Raw genomic sequence first — 23,690 nt, 5'->3', positions numbered from 1 at the left:
CTAAAGAAAGTAATAATTCTCAATATAAAATAGCCATTTTATTTTTTATTCTGTAACATATTTACATATAAATATTGCAAATTTCAAAACTAAGAGCAGAATTGAAAGAAAACTGAAATGCTGATTTTTTTTTTTAACTAAAAACAGGATCAACAATTTACATTTAGCTGTATAAGAAAAATATACAGACATTAGCAGTCTGATCTGCAGGCAGCATGTTATAGAGCTGCAGATTGATACATAGTCATATGGAAAATAACTTAATATAACTTGCAAGTTAATAATTTGAATCCTTTTTTCTTTCTGCGTAATAAAATTCTTCCTGCTTAATAAGTCATGTGGACGGTCCTAATTAATGATTGCTCTTTTTCCTCTATGAATGTGCATGTGGTGACATCGGTCATTCACAATGTATGACCACCCATTGGACTTCATAGTAATACTGAATCTTCTTCCAACAAACCAATGTACAGCAATTGTCTCATTACAACTCCTTGTCCTTCTACTCCAGGGGTGGGGAATATTTTTTCTGCAGAGGGTCATTTGGATATTTATACCATCCTTCGGGGGCCGTACAACTAACTAATTAACTCCCACAAAATACGTCCTGATGCTAGCACTGGTGTCAGGATGTAAGCTTTCACTACGTGCGCTTCAGAGATCAGTAGTGAAAACTGCATGTGTGTGATCACAGAGCAAGAAGAAATTAATGGCCTGGCGGACGGCAAAATACTGCTGCCAGCCCAAGCATTGCAGTGCCCAAGAATCTGCCAGGGGGCTGGATAAAAGGTCGAAGGCCGTAAATGGCCCCGGGACTGAAGTTTCCCACCCCTGTTCTACTCCATAACAAGCTGCTCGTAAATCAACATGCACGTTCAAAAAAGTTTCGGCAACACATATTGTTGTTACATACTCGTTGTGGCGCTCCCATCTTCGCTGCTGCTGGTTTTTTTTTTTATATCTACTTAACATGTCTTGCACAGGTCAGAAAAGACAATTCTTACTGGCTGTTCAATATCAGGAATTAACTGCATGAGGATCAGGTAGCCTGAGTTTTTGAGAATATGTGACCCCAGATTAAAAGAAACCTATCACTCGATTCATTCTGCCCAAACCACGAGCAGAATGAATCAGAGCCTGGCTTCATGATTGCAAACAGATTTATTTATTTATTTTGCTCACTTATACAGCACAATTAATTCCACAGCGCTTTACAGACATTATAGACACTGTCCCCATCGGGACTGAATCTAAATTCCCTATCAGTATGTCTTTGGAGTGTGGGAGGAAACCCACGCAAACACGGGGAGACTATACAAACTCCTTGCAGATGTTGTCCTCTGTGAGATTTGAACCCAGGATCCCAGCGTTGCAAGGCTGCAGTGATAACCACTGAGCCACCATGCTGATAGGTTTTTCTGCAAAGCCCTTTAGGGTGTCTGAAAAATTATAGTTTGCAGAGCGTCAAGAGACGAAGCTAGTCTGGTGATGCCCCCGGCCGACTTCTCCCCGCACCACCCTAGGTGATTGACAGGTCTCTCCTGTATGTATATACATAGAGATCTGGCAATCACCCATAGCACTGGACTAGTCTAGTCTCTCTATAGTGTCGGGCAAGCTCTTCAAAACTATGTTTTATCTTAAACGCCTGAACATTTCAGAGTAGGAGTACCATACTATAATTGAGCAGCCAGGCTCGGAGTCTTGTGGTCCGATATTTGAGCCTTTTAATTTTGTGAGAGGACTGAAAAGATTAGCTAATGCTATTACGTACGGCTAAACATTGGATATATTTTTTTATTATTATTATTCCGGACTTATGTTTCACCAGAATAAATTAATATTTGCTATGTACCTGCCAAGAATTTTGCAAACGGGGAAAAAAATAATCTGCATCTATAACTCCTGAAAAAAAATACAATTTTATCCACTACAAATATGAAATTACACAGTGTTATTTACAGATTTCCAAAACAAAGTGTAGCATTGGTTCCTCCAAAGCCAAATGAGTTACTCAAAGCTACCAGCCTCTTCCCAGGTTTCCACTCTTGTGCTTTAAGAGGGACATAATTCAGATCAAACTCTGGCTCCGTTCTGTCAAGGTTCAGAGTAGGGGGCAATGTTCCATGATGGCACGACAGGACTGTGAATGCTGCTTCAACAGCACCCGCCGCACCAAGCAGGTGACCTGTAGCTCCTTTAGTTGCAGATACCGCCAGTGAATATGCATGTTGTCCAAACAGTCTTTTAATTGCTCTGTTTTCGGCAGCATCGCCGAGGGGTGTGGAGGTGGAATGAGCATTGATATACGTCACATCTTCTACCTGTAACTTGGAATCCACAATGGCTGCCCTCATGCACCTTAAAAAAAACAATAGCAATGACATTAGTTATTAATCCTTTTCTTACTTTGTAACATAGCAGACTAGTAGTTTCATGAAACATTAAAGGAATTTTCCTTGTCCCTTTGCTTACATAGATGCTTTTATTTCGTCTCCTGTTTAGAACATATGAAGATCAGACTATGGGTAGTGGCAGTGCCTAGAGTTCATTTGTCCCTTCGGGGAGGCAGCTTGCTGCAGGTGAAACCTTCCGCCTCTGCTCCCAGCAGATTAGGGACCAATATATCTACTATTTCAGAAGTTTTCAAAAATCGTTACAGCGAACAAAGATTCTTTTTCTTAACTGTTTCAGCATGCCTTTATGCAGACTGATTAACAATGGATCATAAATATGGCAGGGTTACACCACTGTAGCAGCTGCATTTCGTTTCAAGTTACAATGAAAGATTGTGATCACAGATTGCACTGTGGTCTAAAGGTCCACTTACACTGTGAGATTATCGTGAGAAAAACTTCCTAGGGATGCTTAATTCATGATTATCTTGATCGCCAAGCGAACGAGGAAAATTAAATTTTGTGCTGTACAAGAGATCATCGTTCTCGGCAGCACATCATCCTGTATAAGCAGGACTTATTCTGCCGAGAACATTAGCAGCCTAAGCGCACCAAACGATCAATTAGAGATTGTTCAGTGTGTATCTGAAGAATGGTCTGCCTATGCAAATAATTATTGATTAAACGAACCTTGTAATCTATAAATATTATAAACATTTACTGATTAATGCGGCAAAATCAGGTGTTGTAAATGCAACTTCTAACTGCGACTTGCTTTTCGTCTTTTTTTCAACATAACATAAGTTGTAGACAAGTTGTGCACCAAAACTGAAGAGACCTATCAAATAACAGCTATGGGCACAACCATAGGAATAAACTTTAACATGGATTCAAATACAAGAACAGAGACAATGACTAAAACATGATATACTACATTATTAGTGCAAATAAGTAATGGCATCCTGTGTCCACACTCCCCAAAAGAGAACGGATGAGTGTTAAAGAACATTAGTCCTCCGTTATACAGAGCCTACACGGACCGACTGGAGGCAAGATATGACCACCGATTAGTAAATTACCGATTGGTGGTTGCTTAAATAGCTGTTTACCCAGGCAGACCAAAGTAATCGATATGCACTAAGCAATCTGTAATAGATTGTCCAGTGTGCAAAAGCTGCCATGGTTCTTGGCAGTGCGAGTCTCGTTTACACAGTTGATGCACCGGCGAGAATGATGATATTTTGTGCTGCACTAAAGATCATTTCACCTGATGAACGAGCGTTTCTCACTCATCGGGTGATCAGCAGCCAATGTATATTGCGAGATAATCGTTTTTTAATAATACTCGTTCACGATTATCTTGCAGTATAAATGCCCCTTAAAAAATGAAACAAGAAGACTGAAATATACAACAATTCTAATCAAACACTACTATAAAGTGCTAGTAAAAGGAATCACCACAAATGAATAAGCCTATTTTTTCAAGTCCTTCCTATAGTTATTTGCTAGTTTGCTGCTTTTTTTTTTTTTTATTTTTTTTTTAAACTCGCATGTATAAATAGTAAGCAGCTTACAAGCAGGAACTGGCAGAACCAGGTCACTTCTTTTACGCGGTTTATGGATTTGGAAGCTTGAAGCAGTTACATAAAGCTAAAAAAGACTGAACATATGCACAGCAAGTCCTTCTGAAATTGTTGAACACACCACAATTCTTTTGAGCGTACTCGACTATATCTGGTACTCCCATTGAGAATGAATGGAGCATTTGTGCGCATGACAGACAACTGCTCCATTCAGACTGGAGTCTACAGACTCATTGTCTGAATGGACAAAATCATTGTGGATGCCAGTGGTTAGACTCTCCTTCTCGATTGGGAGTCCAGTTGCGTGTGACAGCTGTCTCCCCAATTCTGCAGCTGCACAATCTCGTGCAAGCTGCTCTACTATACAGTGATGTTTAAGAACCTCACTGCAGAGCATAATGAGAATGGGTGGTCCGGAAGTAGTTATAGCACTACTCCGCTGGAGTGGTGCTTTAAAGGGAATCGGTCACCAGAAATAAAGCTATTAACCTGCAGGTATGCGGTTAATCTGCAGGTTAACAGCATTATTGTGCTGCCAGGCACCTGCACGTAGCTGAATGCAGAGGGGAGAAAATGAACTTTACACTTTGACAGCTGTGGTAGCAGCAACGGTGCCCCCGGGGCCTGACTGACCGCTGAGTCTCAATGCAGAGGGAGTGTCAGTCAAGGCCAGGGGAGCGGTTAGAGACGCCTCTCGGTGACTGAACCGGCGCTGTCCCCATGACTGAAATCAAATGCTGGCGGGAGAATAAAGTACATTTTCTCCCCGCTGCATTTGGCTGCGTGAAAGCGCCGGGCAGCATAAGAACGCTGTTAACCTGCAGATTTACCTAATATCTGAAGGTTAACAGCGTTATTTCTGGTGACAGTTTCCCTTTAAATATAATTCCCCCTGTCTCATACTCACCTGCCTCCGCCTTCACTGTTTTCCAGCGTTCGGAGCGGTACTGAACAATGGTGAAGATGCCGGAGGAGGAGTATATGACCAGGGACAGGGGACTTACATTTAAAGCGCCACTCCAGTGCTGAAAAAAAAAAACAAAAAAAAAAAAACGCTGGAATATCTACTGGGAGAGAAAAACATGACTTGAATTATACTACAAATCGCAGTGATTACAATGGTTATATCAGCAATTCCTAACTCACTGGGCTGCCATGTGTATCATGTTGTATATATGGTCTATAGATTTGTGCACTTTGCAAACGACACATAAAATACAATAAAAATTGATTTTCACACCCAACATATGAGTGAAAGTATTTTTTCAAAGTGCAACTGTCCTAATATGAGAAAAATATATATATAAAAAAATAAATAAAATATAGTAGAATTTCCACTCATTTGGGTGCACCGGGAGGCAAAACAGGAAGCGTTTCCGTTTAAAATGTCCAAGTCAGTTTATTGCTCCATAAACTGTCCACAAGCAAAATGGAAAATAAACGGCCTTCAGTATAGGCAAAACAAAGAAAACAGTTCTTTAGACAAAGTCTCTGGTTAGCTAGTCCTGTGGGCACACAGGCTGGGTAGCATTCAGTATACTGGCTCAGTCTGGATATCACACAGGAGGCCTTTTCTCTCCACACACACAGACCATGTGTCAAACAACGGACTCCATTTTAACCTCTTAACCACACCCAGGAGGTAAGGATGTGAGCAGCCAGACCTGCCAATCTTTCAGGCTGCCCATAAAACCTGGGCCCGGGTGCACCAAACAATTCTCTTAGTGCTATGTGCACTACAGCAACACTCCAGGATTACATCACAGAGGACGACCATCTCTGTGACATGTCCGGTAGCTGCTTTACATACCTCCCCCCTCTGCCTAAAGCCTTGGGGCTTGGCACCTTCTACTAGACAGGGGATTCTCGAGAGGGCATCAGCATTACCTTGTAGCTTTCCAGCTATATGTTCCACATGGAAGCTGAAATCCTGTAGGGCTAAAAACCAGCGGGCGACCCTAGAATTTTTTCCCTTTTCCTCCCTCATACACCTGAGTGGGGCATGGTCTGATACTAATTTAAATTTTCGCCATAACAGATAGTACCGTAATGCGTCCACCGCCCACTTTATGGCCAAGCATTCCTTTTCTACAATGGATTAATTATTTTTACATGCAGATAGCTTCCTACTCAGGTAGAGAACAGGGTGCTCCACCCCTTGTATTTCCTGAGAAAGGACTGCTCTTAAACTGACTTCTGAGGCGTCTGTCTGGAGTACAAATTCTCTCTTGAAGTCGGGGTCAACCAGGACCGGTTGCTTACACAGAGCAACTTTCAGTTCTTGAAAGGCCGATTCTGCCTCGGCAGTCCATTTGACCAGAAATTATTTTGTCCATTAAAAAGGAGGTCCGTTAGGGGTGTGGCCATCATAGGAAAGTTTAGGATGAAACTCCTGTAGTATCCCACGATTCCTAGAAAGACTCTAACCTGCTTCTTTGAGAGTGGTCTTGGCCAGTTTTGGATTGCATCCACTTTACTGATTTGGGTTTTGATCTTGCCTCTACCTACTACATTATCCCAGGTATTTGGCCTCTTCCTTCCCCATGGCAATTTTTTTGGATTTATCGTAAACCCCACCTATTTAAGCGCATCAAAACACCGCCTGGACCTTTTCCAGATGACTTCCCCAGTCCGGGATGAAGATTACAATATCGTCCAGGTATGCCGCGGCGTACTTATGAGGTGCAAGGATCCGGTCCATGGCCCTCTGAAAGATGGCCGGGGCTCTCTACAGTCCAAACGGTATCCGGACATATTGGAAGCACCCGTCGGGCGTAGAAAAAGCCGTCTTCTCCTTGGCTCCCTGAGACATGAGTATTTGTCAATATCCCTTCATTGAATCCAAGGTGGTTATGTACCTTGCCGGCCCAAGTCTCTCGATCAGCTCATCGACACGCGGCATCGGATGTGTGTCGAATTTGGAGACTTCATTCAACTTTCTATAATCGTTGTAGAATCTCCATTCGCCATCGGGTTTTGGAACCTGACAATCGGGTTCGACCATCCACTCTTGGATTCCTCAATGACTCAGAGTTTCAACATACGACTCACCTCCTTGGAGATCAACTCTCGTCGGGCCTCAGGAATTTGATAGGGCTTTAAGTTTAAGTTTATCTGCACATGTGGTTCCATCAGAAACTCATGTTCTATGACCTTTATACACCCAAGCAGTTCCAAGAACAGGACCCTGTTCTTCTGCAGCAATTCCCGACACTGCTGTTTTTGGGCCTTTGACATAGTCTCTGCTATTGCGACTCCTCCAACCTCTGCTTTTGGCTTGACCAGTAAACATGGAGTTTCAACAGGCTCTCTGTCATGCCATAGCTTGACGAAATTGACGTGGTAGATCTGGTATGGACACTGTGCTGACAGACACAGCTACCCTTCTTGCCACAGCTCGCACTGATGTGCCATCCTGGATGAACTGCGCTACCTGAGCAACTTCTGTGGGTTGTACTGTAGACACCGCCTCATGCTACTGTACCTCTAGGGGTGAGAGCAATGGCAAAATGAAAAAAAGTGACCAGAACAACAGCCAAAAAGGATGAGAACAGAGAAATGGTCTGTGGTCACCACCTGCAGAACCACTCCTTTATAGGGGGTATCTTGCTAATTGCCTATCAGTTCTACCAGTTGTCTGTTCCATTTGTACAACAGCAGGAGAAATTGATTCACAATCAGTGTTGCTTCATAACTGGACAGGTAGATTTCACAGAAGTGTTATTGACTTGGAGTTACATTGTGTTGTTTAAGTGGTCCCTTTATTTTTTGAGCAGTGTATATTGATGCCCACGAGCAGATTTAACCAGGGGACCGACCAAGTCCATAGCAATTCTCTCAAATGGCACTTCAATGATGGGCAATGGCACAAGGGGACTTCAAAAGTGAGAGGTGGGGGCGGTTAACTGGCACATAGGACAGGACCTGCAATACTTTAAGATTTCCCCGTGACATCTGGGCCAATAGCACCTCTGCATGATCTGTTCCTGAGTTTTTCCACTCCCAGATAGCCACCCAAGACATGTGAATAAGCCATGTTCAACACCCTCCATGTATAGGGCCCTGGTACCAAAACTGTTCCACAAGCGCCTCCCTCACTTTCGTAACCTAGTACAATAATTCCCCACTCAACATAACATAGTGAAATCTCATGTCAGCCCCCGGCTGCTGCGCAATACCATTTATGACTGTGACATTGTTACATGCTTCCCTCAGAGTTAGGTCCCTATGTTGGGTGGACCCAAAATTTTCGCTGGTCACCCCTAACTCAGGAATGTCAGTCTCAGGGGACACTACCTCCTCATCCCCCACAAGGACACAGACAGGAAACCCATCAGACTCTGAGTGTGGCGATACCTCTTTAGAGCTAACTAGTTTCGTATCCGAGCCACCGAGCACTGAACCCTTCCCCCACAGATCCCAAAACAAACAAAAGTCCTGGCCTATAATAATGGGGTGCAACAAGTTCTGGATGACGCCGACCTCGTGGGACTCAGTACCGTGGGCCATTTCAATGTTCACTCTGGCCACTGGCTAGTCTTTAGCATCACCATGAATGCAGAGGACACCAAGCTTCTTAACTGGGATCAGCTGCAGAGGAATTGTGGCCCTCACAAGGGTCACCAGACTCCGAGTCTAGCAGTGCAGTTACTTGCCAACCATTTACCTTAACGAGACAAACTTGTGGCCCCTCACTGGGTGGACAGTTCACACTGCAGGCCGGATACGCATAGTATGAACAGCAGCGTCCCAGGCTGCAGTCCATTTGCTCGGAGGTCAGGGGACAACGGGCGGCTATATGGCCTGGGCCGTGGCATTTCCAGCATATAATATCGCCAGCAGGGACCTTTGGCATTACCTCCCCCGCCCCTTTGTACCTTAATTGCCCCACTGCCCTTTGGGCCTCCACTGCCTGTTGGGATCCCCAGTATAGAGTGGGCTGCCTTCCCAGGGAACCCTCAACGCCCTGATACCTCTCAACCAGTCCGATCAGTTCATCAGCGTTCCGGGGATCACCCTGGGCAACCCAAGTCTGTATTGGCCTCGGCAGGGGATGCACAAAAAGGTCCATCACCACTTGCTCAACCATCTGCGCAGGGGTAGAGGCCTCCGGCTGCAACCATTTTTGGACTAGGTGCAGTAGGTCAAACATTTGGGAGTGAGGGGGTTTGTCATGGTGATATGCCCAGCGGTGAACCCGCTGCACCCTGACAGTTGTTGCCTCCAAGCGCACCAAAATTTCAGTTTTTAGCTTGCCATATTCCTTGGAGTCTTGCAAGGCCAAGTCATAGTAAGCCTTCTGGGGCTCGCCCGCCAAGTATGGCGCCAGCACCTCTGCTCACTGCTCTGGCGGAAGTTTCTCCCTCTCAGCGACCCTTTTAAAGTCAAAGTCAAAAAGGCCTCTATGTCATCACCTGGGGTCATTTTCTGCAGGGCTCTCCTTACCGCCTTCTGGAAGGAAAAATCGTCCACTGACCTTGGAGAAGCTGTCACCGTGCCACGAATCACCTCTGCGAGCAAATCAATTTGCTGCTGCTGTTGACGGTGCTGGTCCTGTTGCTGCTGCTGGAGCTAGAGCTGCTACATAAGCAGCTTACTTGTCTCCTGTTGCACCATTTGTTGCTGCTGCTCCCTGTGCTGCTGTAACAATTGCAGATACTGCTGGTGCTGTGCCAGCAGTGCTTGCACCAGATGTTTAAGCAGGTCCTATATTTTGTCTGGCGTCGCTTGCTGGCTTGTGGCAGACTTCAACCAGGACATGCAGAACATCTTGTAGCAGTCACAAGTGTTTGTTGGAACACTGCCCACACTTCTAACACCAAATGTGGGATTTCTGCTCACTTGGGTGCGTCGGGCGGCAAAACAGGAAGCGTTTCCGTTTAAATGTCCAAGTCAGTTTTTTGCTCCATAAACTGTCCACAAGCAAAAGGCAAAATAAATGGCCTTCAAATCAAGAAAACAGTTCTTTAGACAAAGTCTCTGGTCAGCCAGTCCTGTGGGCACATCCAGTACACTGGCTCAGTCTGGATATCACACAGGAGGCGTTTTCGCTTCACACATACAGACCATGTGTCAAACAACGGACTCCATTTTAACCTCTTAACCACACCCAGAGGTGAGGTATGTGGACAGCCAGACCCGCCTGTCTCTCAGTCTGCCCGTAAAACCTGGGCCCGGGTGCACCAAACAATCCTCTTAGTGCTATGTGCACTAGAGCAACACTCCAGGATTACATCACAGATGACAGCCATCTCTGTGACACATACCTCCCATTAACTATATGTGCGGTAGCAGCCTTACTATATTATATACAAACATTGTTTTGATGTGCACATCTCTTGTATGCAGACCGTACATAGACTTAAAAATTAGCCCAGACACTCCTTTATGTGTGTGCTACACACAAAAGCTGTGCACACTAGAGCGGTGTGTGTGATTGGTGGGGGCTCAAGACCTGGACCCCCACTAATTGTCAACTATTTGCAGTGCACATATATATAATTGGAAAACGACAGTCACACTTTAAAAGCTAAAAATATCTAATAAAGCCCAATAACTAGTAAATACTATCCAGACCTGGATACATGTGTGTCACCAGAATATAAAAGGTACACCTGAAATTGGACTGTCACTGAAGAAAACAGAACAATGAGTTTCTAAAGTCACTCTGCCTTCAAAATGAGATCGGAGGAAAGCTTCGAAGACGATACTTAGCAAAAAAGATTTATTCCTTGGTGAAGATTATAATCTGTTCCAGAAAACCGCTGCTTTTTGAAAACTGTATTCTGTATTCTGCAGCGGCTTCCAGGAAGAGATCCATGACCCATGAAAAAGAACAGAGCCAATTAAAACGGGAAAAAAATACTTAAAAAAGGTGAATGAAAGCCGTGTTTCCATGGAAACAACAGAAACCCGCATGCAATGGTTGATATGCAAGACTAAGCCATTGAATATGGATTGTATTAGGACCACGGAGCACTGGACAGCTTGCACTTGTAAATGAGACTGGTTTTTATGAAATGCAAATGACGTTCAATTCAAATGTTCAAGTTTAAAAGTGAACTAAAACTAACACTGCGCATCTGAGCCTGCACGAGAAGGAACAGCGGTGAGAAAGCAAAGACGGATGTAGTATATCTCTTTAATAACATGGCTCCACTCCTGCAGGCAGCGATACAGAAGGCACCAGATATCATGACCCCCAGCACCATCATCAGCATCCTGGAAGGGTCTCAACAGGAGATGGTTTTTGAAACATAATTACATAATTTAAAATAAGTTGTCCACTACTTGGACCACTCCTTCTCATACCCCAAGTTTGGCCCCGTAAAATAATAAACCTATACTCACCTCTGGTGCCGGCGCTGTTCCAGCGGTGTCGGCACTCGCGGTCCCGGGGCTGTCGTGTGGTTGTTATAACACGTGAGCCCTGCACCAAATCAGTGCTGGCGCCACTGTCTCCGCCTTCAGACAAAACAAACATCTAGAGGAAGTTAGGGCTGCAGCTGATCTCGCATTTCCTCTTGATGTTCATATACGTGTATTGTAAATCATTTACATAATCATATATTCCATGACAGAGATGCTCACGCTGATTACTTATTAACCCCTTACATACTTCCATATATCTTTTGTTTAGCAGTGCTGGTCTACCAATCCTCTAGATATTTTTCTGTTTCACCCCTTTCCTTCTCTCCCTCTATGACGTGTATTATCTCTTTACAGATTACTGACTGTACTTCATCATACCTTATATGTTCTTTAGGTCCTTGACATGAAAGAGATCTTACAATTTTCATTATTGCTCTACTAGATTTCTGCCTACCTGCAGCCGCAACAGCTGACAGTGATTAAGTCTCCACTGGACCTCTTACTCATTTTATCCTCCCCCCACCATTGATCCATGTCTATATATTTACTTTTGCATTTTCTTTTTGTATCATAGTTTGTACAATGCTTGTACATATTCCTTTGTATAGATTAGTACATAATTTTGTATATATCATTTGATACACTGTATAATATGTATCTATTTTGTAATTTCACACACTTCAGATGTCCTTGACAAAGACCGCTTCCGGTCGAAACGCTCACTGCAACAAGACCTAGTGTTTCATTTCCTTTTGTGGTGATGAGGTTCCTTCCTCAACAAGTCTGGACCACAAGTCCCTTCCTCAAGCACACAATTTTTTAATAGGACAATGTGCCGGTCTTTCTCCTTCTAACTAGCCAGCACTGATTGGGATCCAGACTCACGTGTCATGACAACTGCACGAGAGCCCCGGGAACGCGAGTGCCAACACCACTGGAATGTCGCCGGCACGGGAGGGGAATATTAGCCTTTTTAGGTTATCGGCACCAAACATTTTGATCAAGAAGGTGTTGTCCTACTAGTGGACAACCCTTTTAAGGTTGAAGGTAGGCACAAGTCCATCAAGTTCAACCTATAGTCTGACATGTTGATCCAGATGAAGGCAAAAACCGCATGAGACAGATGCTAATTGCCCCATATTAGGTGAAAAATTCCTTCCCGACTCCACATACGGTAATCAGACTAGTTCCTTGGATCAACGTCCTATCACAGAATCTGGTATCCATAACCTGTAATATTATATGTTCATCTATGTACTTCTTATACACTAGTGCTCAAAACTGTACACAGTATTCTATGGATATGTGCGTATGATTCAGCCTGAAAAAAAGCTTAAAATACGATTTATAGAATGTACATATGCACAGCAATGTTAAACCGACTTGCTATGCATAAGTCCAGTCTTTTTAACCTTCTATTAACTACTTCAGGCACTGAAAGCCATGAAGTGGCTAAAATAATTGACTGGTCCATTCTTCTGCCAGCTTCTATTTGGAAGCCGCTCACTACTTTACATATACAGTGTCTTCAAAACAGTATATCCCATGAACTTTTCCACTTTTTTTCAAGTTACACCCATAAACTAAACCCCTTTTGATGTGGGCTCCGGCACTGAGCCCGCATCTTTTCCGGCACATGACAGCGGATTTGATGAGCTGTAATATGCCCCTAACAGCAGCGGGTGGAAAACACGATCCACCTGCAGCTGTTAACATGTTAAATGCCACTGTCAATCTCGGACATCGGCATTAAACTCAAATGCGCCATAAGAGTGTCATAAGGCCCACCCAAGGGCGCCCATCACATGATCGCGGGGCGCCGATGTGTTGACATGACAGCTGATGGTCTGCAGAATACCTCTGTGCTTGTCATTGCAGATCTCCTATGAACACCAGCCCGTGGCCAGCGTTCATAGGAGATGATGATATCGGCTACACATAGCAGGTCTGAAGCCCTGTTATGTGCAGCACAGTCGATCAGACGATCGCAGCTTCAAGTCTCCTAAGGGGATTATTGAAGCAAGTAAAAAGTTATAAGAAAAAAAAAAAAAAAAAAAGCTTAAAAAAAAAAAAAATATATAAAAAGTCCAAATCACTCCAAAATACACGTTTGGTATCACTGCATTCAGAAATGTCCGATCTATCAAAACAAGGTAAATTAATCCGATTGGTAAATGGTATAAAGGGAAAAAAATAAACGCCAGAATTAGGGTCTTTTAGTCGCCGCAACATTGCAATAACAGGCGGTCAAAACATTGCATCTACCCCAAAATACTATCAATGAAAACATCAGCTCAGGGTGCAAAAATTAAACCATCACCCAGCCCCAGATCCCGAAAAATGGAGACACTACGGGTCGCTGAAAATGGTGCTATTTGTTATTTTTTTTATACAAACTTTGTATTTTTTTTCACCACTTAAATAAAAAAGAACCAATACATGTTTGGTATCTTCGAAACTCATAATGACCTGAAGAATCATAATGATAAGTCAGTTTTAGCATTTAGTGAACATGGTAAGAACAAAAACAAAAAAAAACAAAAACATAATTATGGAATTGCACCGCACTTGGAATTTTTTCCCTGTTTTCCAGTACACTGTATGGTAAAATCAATGGGGTCATTCAAAAGTACAACTCCTTTTGTAAAAAACAAGCCCTCACACGGCCATATTGATGGAAAAATAAAGAAAAGGTTATGGCCCTGGGAAGAATGGGAGCAAAAAACGAAAAATGGCCCAGGGGTGAAGAGGTTAAATGTACTTTATTGGGATTTTATGTGATGTACCAACATAAGGTAGCAAATATTTGTAAAGTGTAAAGGAAATTATATATATTTCTAAAATAATTAGAAAACCATGTATCTGATAATTGTGAATGGGGTGACAACGAGTCATGTGTCATGCGAATAGTGAAGTATACTGAGACCATTCAGGCGTGTTGTTGCTTTTTATCCAAGCAGTGGGTTCATTCACAATTTTGTCTAAGAACATGGCCTGGAGTCATCATGGCTACCATCGGCACCGCATGATCACATCACAGGGTGCTAATGAGGACAAAGAGTGAGGGACCTGCCCTACAATTAGCATCTAGATGCCTCTGCCACTATTGACAGCGCCATCTGAGGGATTAAATGGCCGCTATCTGTGCTAGCACCAATCGAGGCCATTACAGCAGGTTGTGGGCTATGATTTACACCTGACACTCGCTGATGATTTTGTCGGCTCTGCTAATGATCTAACAAAACTTTTGCTCTGCACGTGTACTGCGGTTTGCGTGAATGAACCTTCTAATATGCCGTAAATATATTTTGGAAGTCTAAAAGGAGTTTAACCTCCAAACTCATGTATTTTCTGAAAGTAGACACGTGGGACTTTGACAAAATCCCACGCAACAATTTAGAATAATTTAGCATCAAAGTGATTATTTTTTAATAAAACACATAAAAAAAGAATGGATATTCACGGCTAAAGATTTAGATTTGAGAGTCCTCAGTGGTTTATACCTTTTAATGGCTAACTGAAAAGATGGTAACAAATTGCAAGCTTTCGAGACTACGCAGGTCTCTTCATCAGGCTAGTATACCACAAAATCTGAAGAGTCACATATTTATACACAATAAGACACACAAAAAATGCAATAGGTAAGACAAGTGATGAAAAGCAGAGTTATTATGGAAGAGATAAACAGTTCTGGCTATAAATATTTTAGCAGTTAATAGATAAGGAGTGTGAAGGTTTTATTGTCCTGTGACTAGGTCCAGTGTTGTGATGGCCTCACAGGTCTGAGAGTCTGAGGAGCACATTCCTTAGTTGATGTAGAATGACATAAATCCATGCGACACATTCATTCCTGCTCTGAAAGTGTTAAAGGTCATCATCAGTTTATATTCTGAGAATCTTCTTTCTCTTTGAGATTTGAAGTTACCTTTTAATACCAGTAATTTCATGTCTTTTATGCTGTGATCAGGGGAACAAAAATGCTTGGCTACAGGCAGATCTATTCTTTTTTCTTTTATTGCGTGGCGATGATGATTCATCCTTGTCCTAAGTTTTTGCCCTGTCTTCCCTACATAAAGACCCCCAGCTGGACATTTGGTACATATAATTAAGTACACTACATTAGATGTGATACAGCTGAAAACACCTGGGATCTTACAGGCCTGGTGTGAATTGGGAATCTTTATCTTGTCTGTGGTCGTTATAAACGGACAGGTTTTACATTTTTTCCGGTTGCAAGGAAAGGTACCTGTAGCTGGAGGAGATGACAGGGAGCTTCTGACAATGATGCTTCTTAGATTTGGGGGCTGTCTGAAACACAGAAGTGGGGGTCTGGAAATATGGATTGTAATCGGGCATCTTTTTGTAGTAAGGATTGTAGTTTCCGTGCAGCTCTTCTTAGCGCCTCCAGATTTGGATTGTAGGTGACTACTAGAGGCTTGCAATTTGTTACCATCTTTTAGGTTAGCCATTAAAAGGTATCAACCACTGAGGACTCTCAAATCTAAATATTTTTCTATCTACTGGATAACACGGTACAAGAATATATATTTTCCCTATTCACGACTAAAAATGTGACCCAAAAAGATTAGACACTCACAGCAAAAGCCACACTAAGAAGAATTAAAATTCCCCCAAAAATTCAAGAAAAGTTCACGAGCTTACGTATTTTGGCCAAAATATCAACTAATACCTCATATATTTATATTTATATATATATATATATATATATATATATATATATATATATATATGTAATTTTGCACACTTTTATTCCAGGGTGCATCCAGGCCCATGCGGACATTGTAAACTAGGGTGTCTGTTCCCAGGGGGTGCACTTGGATAGTACCGGGCAGCCCGCCTAGTCGAATAGTATGGGCGTAACTAATAGGCTGTAAGCCGGATACTGTGCACTACCCTAGTGTGAACAGCACCCTATACAAGTCTATCTTTGTGCAATTCTAATACTAAGCAGTCACCCCCTCCATGAAATGGTAGGTTGTGAGTGATTGTCTCATCAGTATTTTGCACCTGTGTATCCGCCATCTTTATGTGGGTCTGCTGCATCCTGGTAGCGCATTTGGCTTTGAAGATCTGGGCAGGTAAACACTGCTGCCCTTTTTTGATGTTTTTTCCAAAAAGATTAGATGCACCACACCTCTCCTTACCGACATCCATCGTACATGTACGGCGCAAGTTGGCAGTGGGTGTATGGAGCAGGCTCACGGGTAACGGCTGTGTGTCATAGCCAGGACCTGCCTCTAACAGCAGCGGGTGGAGTGTGACTAGTAACCTGTTAACAGCATGCCGACATCGGGGTGCGTCATTCTATGCACCTGTTGTCACTCCCATGACGTGATTGCGGTGCGCCGATAGGTTGCTTTGAAAGCCGGGAGTCTGCTGAAGACCTCCGTGCTTGACATCACAGAGTTTATTTGAAACCCTGCCTGTGTCTGGGCTTCAAAGGAGTTCTCGATTTTTACTATATGCAGAAATACTGTGGTATTGCTGTGTATAGTACAAGCAATCAGGCAATCACAGGTTCAAGTCCTAAGGAGACTAACAAATACAGAAAAAAGTAAAAATCTAAGTTTTATAAGATATGATAAAACAGAAAAAACATAACTTCAAATCACCTGCCTTTTCCCTCATTAACAATAAAGATAATAATAAAAAAAATATACATATGTGGTATCACCACATCCAGCAAAGTCCAATCTCTCAAAATATATAAATAACTAGATGGTGGCCCGATTCTAACGCATCGGGTATTCTAGAATATGTATGCGGCCGACCGGGCACAATCAGCAGAGCGGTGTTCAAATTTGGCGCCAATGTCGCCGATTGGTCGCTACCGCCGGCCGCGACCAATCAGCTAAGCCGTGTTTAAATTTTGCGCCAATAATGCTGATTAGTCGCGGCCTACGGCCAATCAGCGAATCCTATTAGTGAGGACCGGGGAGCAGCGCTGCCTGTGCGGGTACTTCCGCTGCGAGCAGCCGGGAGATGAGCGGTTGCTCGCAGCAGAAGTATCCCGACCGGCGGCGCCGCTTCCCGGTCCTCCCTTCACACTTGCCGTCGGGAGATCAGAGGCAATAGGCGCTGATTTCCCAACGGTAGCCGCATGGAGGGCAGCGGCGCCGCCGGTCGGGGTACTTCTGCTGCGAGCAGCCGGGAGATGAGCGGCTAGCGCCGCTCATCTCCCGGCTGCATCGCTGCTGATCTCCGTGCTGCAGATGAGCCACTAACGGCCGCCATCTTTTTCTGAAATCCCGCGTCGCTGATTGGCCGCAGCTGGACCAATCAGCGACGCGGGATTTCCTGGACAGAAGGACAGACAGACGGGATAAGACAATTATATATATTAGATTAACCTGATCAGTAATCATCATAAACAGAAAAAAATTTAAAATGTCAAAACTGTGGGTTTTTTTTAGGTCGCCGCCATAACACAAAAAAAATGCAACAAGCATTTTTATCTATCCCAAAATGGTATAAAATAAAAATAACATCTGGCGCCACAAAAAAATAAGCCCTCACACAGCTTCATTGACCGAAAATTAAAAATATTAAGGGGTCTCAGAAAATGGTGACAAACATGTTTGTTTGTTTTTTTAAACAAATTTCTGATTTTTTTCACCACTAAAATAATAAAAAACTGGACAAGTTTGGTGTAATCGTACTGACTTGGAGAATCAAGATGCCAGGTCATTTTTCTAATCACAAAATGTATGCCGTGAAAACAATTCCCAAAACAAAAATGTCAGAATTGAGCTGTGGTTGTAAAAACAAAACAAAACATTTCTTTCCACTTGGAATTTTTTTCCCGTTTTTCAGTACACTGTGGTAAAATGAATGGTGACATATAAAAGTAAAACCCATCCAGGAGAAACAAACCCTCAGATGTCTATGAGGCAAGAAAAATAAAACAGTTATGGCTATTGGAAAAAGGGGAGGAAAAAACGAAAATGAAAAAACAAAAAAAGTTTAGCATGTGCAGAGTCCATACATACCACCTCTGCCCAGCACATAGCGATCTTTGGCCGCGTGACCTGTGTCACAGCCAAAGTGGCCGTGCATCTCCTCGGCCTAAATGTCTGGGCCCTTTTCGATAATGTTCAGACTCAACTGCAGTTCAAGTCCCTTTGGGCAACGGCGATTCTCCACCTTTGCATTGACTGCAGACGTCACATCCACAGCACGGCTGCCAATCAGTAAGCTCAGTGAGCCTGAAGGGGGCGTCCTGTCTCCCCTGGAGACCATGAGCTCAATGATTGGCTGACAATTCGCCGGTCGACCAAGGAAAGTGCAAAAAGCGTTCTTTGGCTTTACCAAACTACAGACAGGCACCACCAAAAGAAATTATTCTAACTAAGCATTACATATGTGAATATTCACTGTATAACTTCAACATCCTACTAATTAAAGTGAATAAACAGATTTTAAGCAATGTTATCCAATAAAAAATACATTTTATTAATACATCATGATAAAAATTATTTAAAATACATAGAGGGGAAGAGACCATACACAAAGGGAATTTCACAATGAAACGTATAGAGAGTGGGTATAATAAAATTGCAATGTTAATTTTCCTAAATGAAATAATACTGTGGCATGTAAAAGTTTGGGAACCTCTGGTCAAAATTACTGTTAATGTGAACAGTTAAGTAAGTTAAAGATGAAATTATCACCTTTTTGTAATTTTTAAAATGTAAAAAATGAAAATATATATTTTTTGCTTAAAGTACAAAGGAAATGTGTCTTATTTAACTTTAGGCCTTTTAGAAATGATTTCATCTTCAACATGCTTAAGGCTATGTGCCCACGATGCGGAAATGCTCGGGATTTTTTCCTGAGCGTTTCTGCATCTCCCTGGCAGAAAAAAACGCATGCGGATTGTACATGTGGATGTGAAGCGTTCTTTACATGCATTTCCGCATGCGGGTTCTCAAGCGCTTTCCAAGAGATTTTAGCATCATTTGGAAAGTGCTTGTCAACTTGGTCACACTATATAAATCTATGCAACCGGCATGGAATTATACAGTGTGACCGTAAAGAATGGTAAAAAATAAATATTATACTTTCCTTCTGATGGCCCCCGGTGTCTTTATTCGATGCATCTTGGCTTGCCGGCAGCTCGCGGTACACTAAAGGACCTGCCGACGTCAGCGGTCGTGTGACCCATCACATGACTAAATGACGTCATGGCAGGTCTTTTAGTCTACCGCGAGCTGCCGGCAAGCCAAGACAAGCACACTGGGGGCCATCAGAAGGTAAGTATAATATTTATTTTATTCTTTTTTTTACAGGTACTATGGTACCCGGGTCTGGAGGAGAGTCTCCTCTTCTCCAGACCCGGGTACCATCCGCACATTGAAACGCATGGATTCCGCATATACAGATGCAGTGATGCGCATTCCATGCGTTGCAATGCAAGTCAATGGCGGCAAAAAAGCAGCGCTTCCGCAAAATAATTGGTAGTGCTGCATATTTTTCCGCAATGATAATCCCCAGCGGAAATTTCCGCAGCATGTGCACAGCACATGCGGATTATCATTGGGGGAACATAGCAGGCCTTCTACCAAGTGTTTTTAAGCGTTTCTGCAGCAGAATTGCCGCTGCGGAAACGCTTAAAAAACGAATTGTGGGCACAAAGCCTAACTCTTTACAATAACAGTAATTTTGATCAGGGGTGCCCAAACTTTTACATGCCACTGTAGATCTGTATAGAGATGTAGCAACCAGGTCAATAAATATACATTTGAAAAAAAGGGAGATTCAAATGGATTTGTATGTTTATAAATATGAAAGAACCACAGCAAACATAAAAAAACAGACATATGATAAGCCAGGAATAACACAAAGGGGAAACACCCCATGACTTCAACATACGTTTCGCCAGGTGGCTTTCTCAAGGAGTATAGTATTATATAGTACACTGCTGAAAAAAATAAAGGGAACACTCAAATAACACATCCTAGATCTGAATGAATGAAATATTCTCATTGAATACTTTGTTCTGTACAAAGTTGAATGTGCTGACAACAAAATCACACAAAAATCATCAATGGAAATCAAATTTATTAACCAATGGAGGCCTGGATTTGGAGTCACCCCCGCAATTAAAGTGGAAAAACACACTACAGGGTGACACAACTTTGATGTAATGTCCTTAAAACAAGTCAAAATGAGGCTCAGTATTGTGTGTGACCTCCACATGCCTGTATGACCTCCCTACAACGCCTGGGCATGCTCCTGATGAGGTTGCGGATGGTCTCCTGTGGGGTCTCCTCCCAAACCTGGACTAAAGCATCCACCAACTCCTGGACAGTCTGTGGTGCAACGTGACGTTGGTGGATGGGGCGAGACATGATGTCCCAGATGTGCTCAATCGGACTCAGGTCTGGGGAAGGGGTGGGCCAGTCCATAGCTTCAATGCCTTCATCTTGCAGGAACTGCTGACACACTCCAGCCACATGAGGTCTGGCATTGTCCTGCATAGGGAGGAACCCAGGGCCAACCGCACCAGCATATGGTCTCACAAGGGGTCTGAGGATCTCATCTCGGTACCTAATGGCAGTCAGGCTACCTCTGGCGAGCATATGGAGGGCTGTGCGGCCCCCCAAAGAAATGCCACCCCACACAATTACTGACCCAAATCGGTCATGCTGAAGGATGTTGCAAGCAGCAGATCGCTCTCCACGGCGTCTCCAGACTCTGTCACATGTGCTCAATGTGAACCTGCTTTCATCTGTGAAGAGCACAGGGTGCCAGTGGCAACTTTGCCAATCCTGGTGTTCTGTTTCAAATGCCAAGCATCCTGCACGGTGTTGGGCTGTGAGCACAACCCCCATCTGTGGACATGGGGCCCTCATACCACCCTCAGAGTCAGTTTCTAACTGTTTGTGCAGACACATGCACATTTGTGGCCTGCTGGAGGTCATTTTGAAGGGCTCTGGCAGTGCTCCTCCTGTTCCTCCTTGCACAAAGGCAGAGGTAGCGGTCCTGCTGCTGGGTTGTTGCCCTCCTACGGCCCCCTCCACGTCTCTTGGTGTTCTGGCCTGTCTCCTGGTAGCACCTCAAGCCTCTGGACACTACGCTGACATACACAGCAAACCTTCTTGCCACAGCTGGCATTGATGTGCCATCCTGGATGAGCTGCACTACCTGAGCAACTTCTGTGGGTTGTAGAGTCCGTCTCATGTTACCACGAGTGCGAAAGCACAACCAACATTAAAAAGTGACCAAAACATCAGCCAGAAAGCATTGGTACTGAGATGTGGTCTGTGGTCCCCACCTGCAGAACCACTCCTTTATTGAGTGTGTCTTGATAATTGCCAATAATTTCCATCTATTGTTTATTCCATTTTAAACAACAGCATGTGAAATTGATTGTCAATCAGTGTTGCTTCCTAAGTGGACACTTTGATTTCACAGAAGTTTGATTTACTTGAAGTTATATTCTGCTGTTTAAGTGTTCCCTTTATTTTTTTGAGCAGTGTATAATATACTCCTTGAGAAAGCCACCTGGCGAAACGTACGTCGGGAGTCCTGGGGTGTTTCCACTTTGCGTTATTTCCAACTTATGGTATGCCTGTTTGAGGTTCTTTCATATTTATCAACATACAAATCCACTTGCACCTCCCTTTTTTTCAAGTGTATATTTATTGCTATATCTCTATACAGATCTATAATTTAATTTAGGGAAATTAACATTGTAATTAGGTTACACCCACTCTCTATATGTTTCACTGTGAAATTCATTTTGTGTTTGCATTTTAAATACTTTTCATCATGATGTATTAATAAAATTATTTTTTATTGGATAACATTTCTTAAATTGTGTTTATTCAAACTGCAGACAGGGCCAAATATTAAAGGGAGTCTGTCCTTATGATTGTGAAAAAGCAAAAGGGTGAAACTTGAACCTACATCCGCAGAATAAACTGACATGTTGTGGATCTCAAATCCACAGCTACTGTCAAGTTTATGATGCAGAAATATTTTGCAGCATTTGCATGAGGTTTCTTAAAATTTATTGCATTATGCTGACACTGTAAAACGCAGCAGATTTACAACAAGCGCATATGCAATGGAAAATCTGTTTTTGAACTGTAGGAACTTGGCCTAGGTGCTGTAACTGCTGCCTCCGCTCTGCATAAAATGAAGTTTAATCAAATATGATAACTGAACTTTTTTATCCGTTGATTCTTAACAATGTATCATTTAAAATCTGATGAAGCTATGATGGTACAAAGTCTGTCTTCCTAGTTTAATTTGTGTCTCACAGATAACCATAGATTTTAATGGCTTAGTCTGATCCGCAAAATCTCATCAGAGTAGGACATGCTCAGAGTCTCACGGATCCAGCCTGAGATATCACAGGTAAGGCCACATTCACATGTTCAGTATTTTACATCAGTATCTGTAAGTCAAAACCAGGAGTGGGTGAAAAATACAGTAGAGGTGACATGTTTCTATTACACTTTTCCCCTGATTCTTCCACTCGTGATTTTGGATTACAAATACTGATGTAAAATACTGACCAAATACTGAACATGTGAACGTGGCCTTAAAGTGAGAGTCAGGAGTGAGAGCTGCAGGCACACCACATGCAACTTTCACTTGAAGCTCTAATATCCCAAGCTTTATTGTGACTACAGGTGTAATTCTGGTCTTGTTTTAAAGATGAGAATTTTCTCTAATGAAGCCCCCTTCAGACTGTTGGGACATGTGGAAGAGTGATTGACCGTAGATGAAAAAGTGAGCGCTACCATGATTGTTGGGTCATGGTAATAGTAAAGAATCCTGAGATCATTCATGTGTGAGGGCTTTTCATCCAAGGCAGTGGGCCCACTCACAGTTAACCTCGTTATGTTCTGAAGTTGGGTAACTTTACAACGCGTCGACTGGATAACCATTTAATAAAAATTGTTCCTGAACTCCTCATCTCCCGAGTCTGTTCGCTTGAGTCTGCCAGCAGGGAAAGGAAAGCCCCTTTGAAACCGCACAGCATTTCTCTGGTCTGTTGACCCGTGACCTGCAGCAGCCCCTTTAAAAAAAAGGCCTCTTAAAAAAGCTATACCTACCGGCGAAACGCGCGGCGGGGCTCGTGCTGGCCATTGTTCTTTGCCCTCCTGCTGGTCCCTTCTCTGAGCTGGGCTTCTTTGTCTATTGGGTGAGTGATTCATTGTCTCCCTATGGAATTGGCTATGTTAGTCTACCATATGCATAATTGAGGCATAGGTTCACCTGACTCCCATTTATGTTTTTTCCCTGTTCACTGCTCTTAGGGGCTCTTTTGGGGACGGATTTTTTCCATTCCCCCCTCTTTTCTCTT

General features: G+C 43.0%; 1 protein-coding gene across 3 annotated transcripts in view; it reads right to left on the bottom strand.

Moving 5' to 3' along the window:
* Positions 1 to 1,117: 1,117 nt before the first annotated feature.
* Positions 1,118 to 23,690, bottom strand: part of OXSM (3-oxoacyl-ACP synthase, mitochondrial) — a 29,537-nt gene continuing 6,964 nt past the window's right edge. For all 3 annotated transcript variants that reach the window (XM_073678005.1, XM_073678007.1, XM_073678006.1), the window contains exon 3: positions 1,118 to 2,361. In XM_073678005.1, the coding sequence (XP_073534106.1) occupies positions 1,959 to 2,361 (403 nt within the window). In that variant the 3' untranslated portion in view covers positions 1,118 to 1,958. The remainder of the gene's footprint in view (positions 2,362 to 23,690) is intronic.

Source organism: Phyllobates terribilis, unplaced genomic scaffold (assembly GCF_046119375.1).
Source record: "Phyllobates terribilis strain yellow unplaced genomic scaffold, ASM4611937v1 Scaffold_4__5_contigs__length_816908805, whole genome shotgun sequence".
NCBI classification, from domain to species: domain Eukaryota; kingdom Metazoa; phylum Chordata; class Amphibia; order Anura; family Dendrobatidae; genus Phyllobates; species Phyllobates terribilis.
The sequence above is the reverse complement of the archived record's forward strand: the minus strand, read 5'-3'. Positions and strand labels throughout refer to the sequence as shown.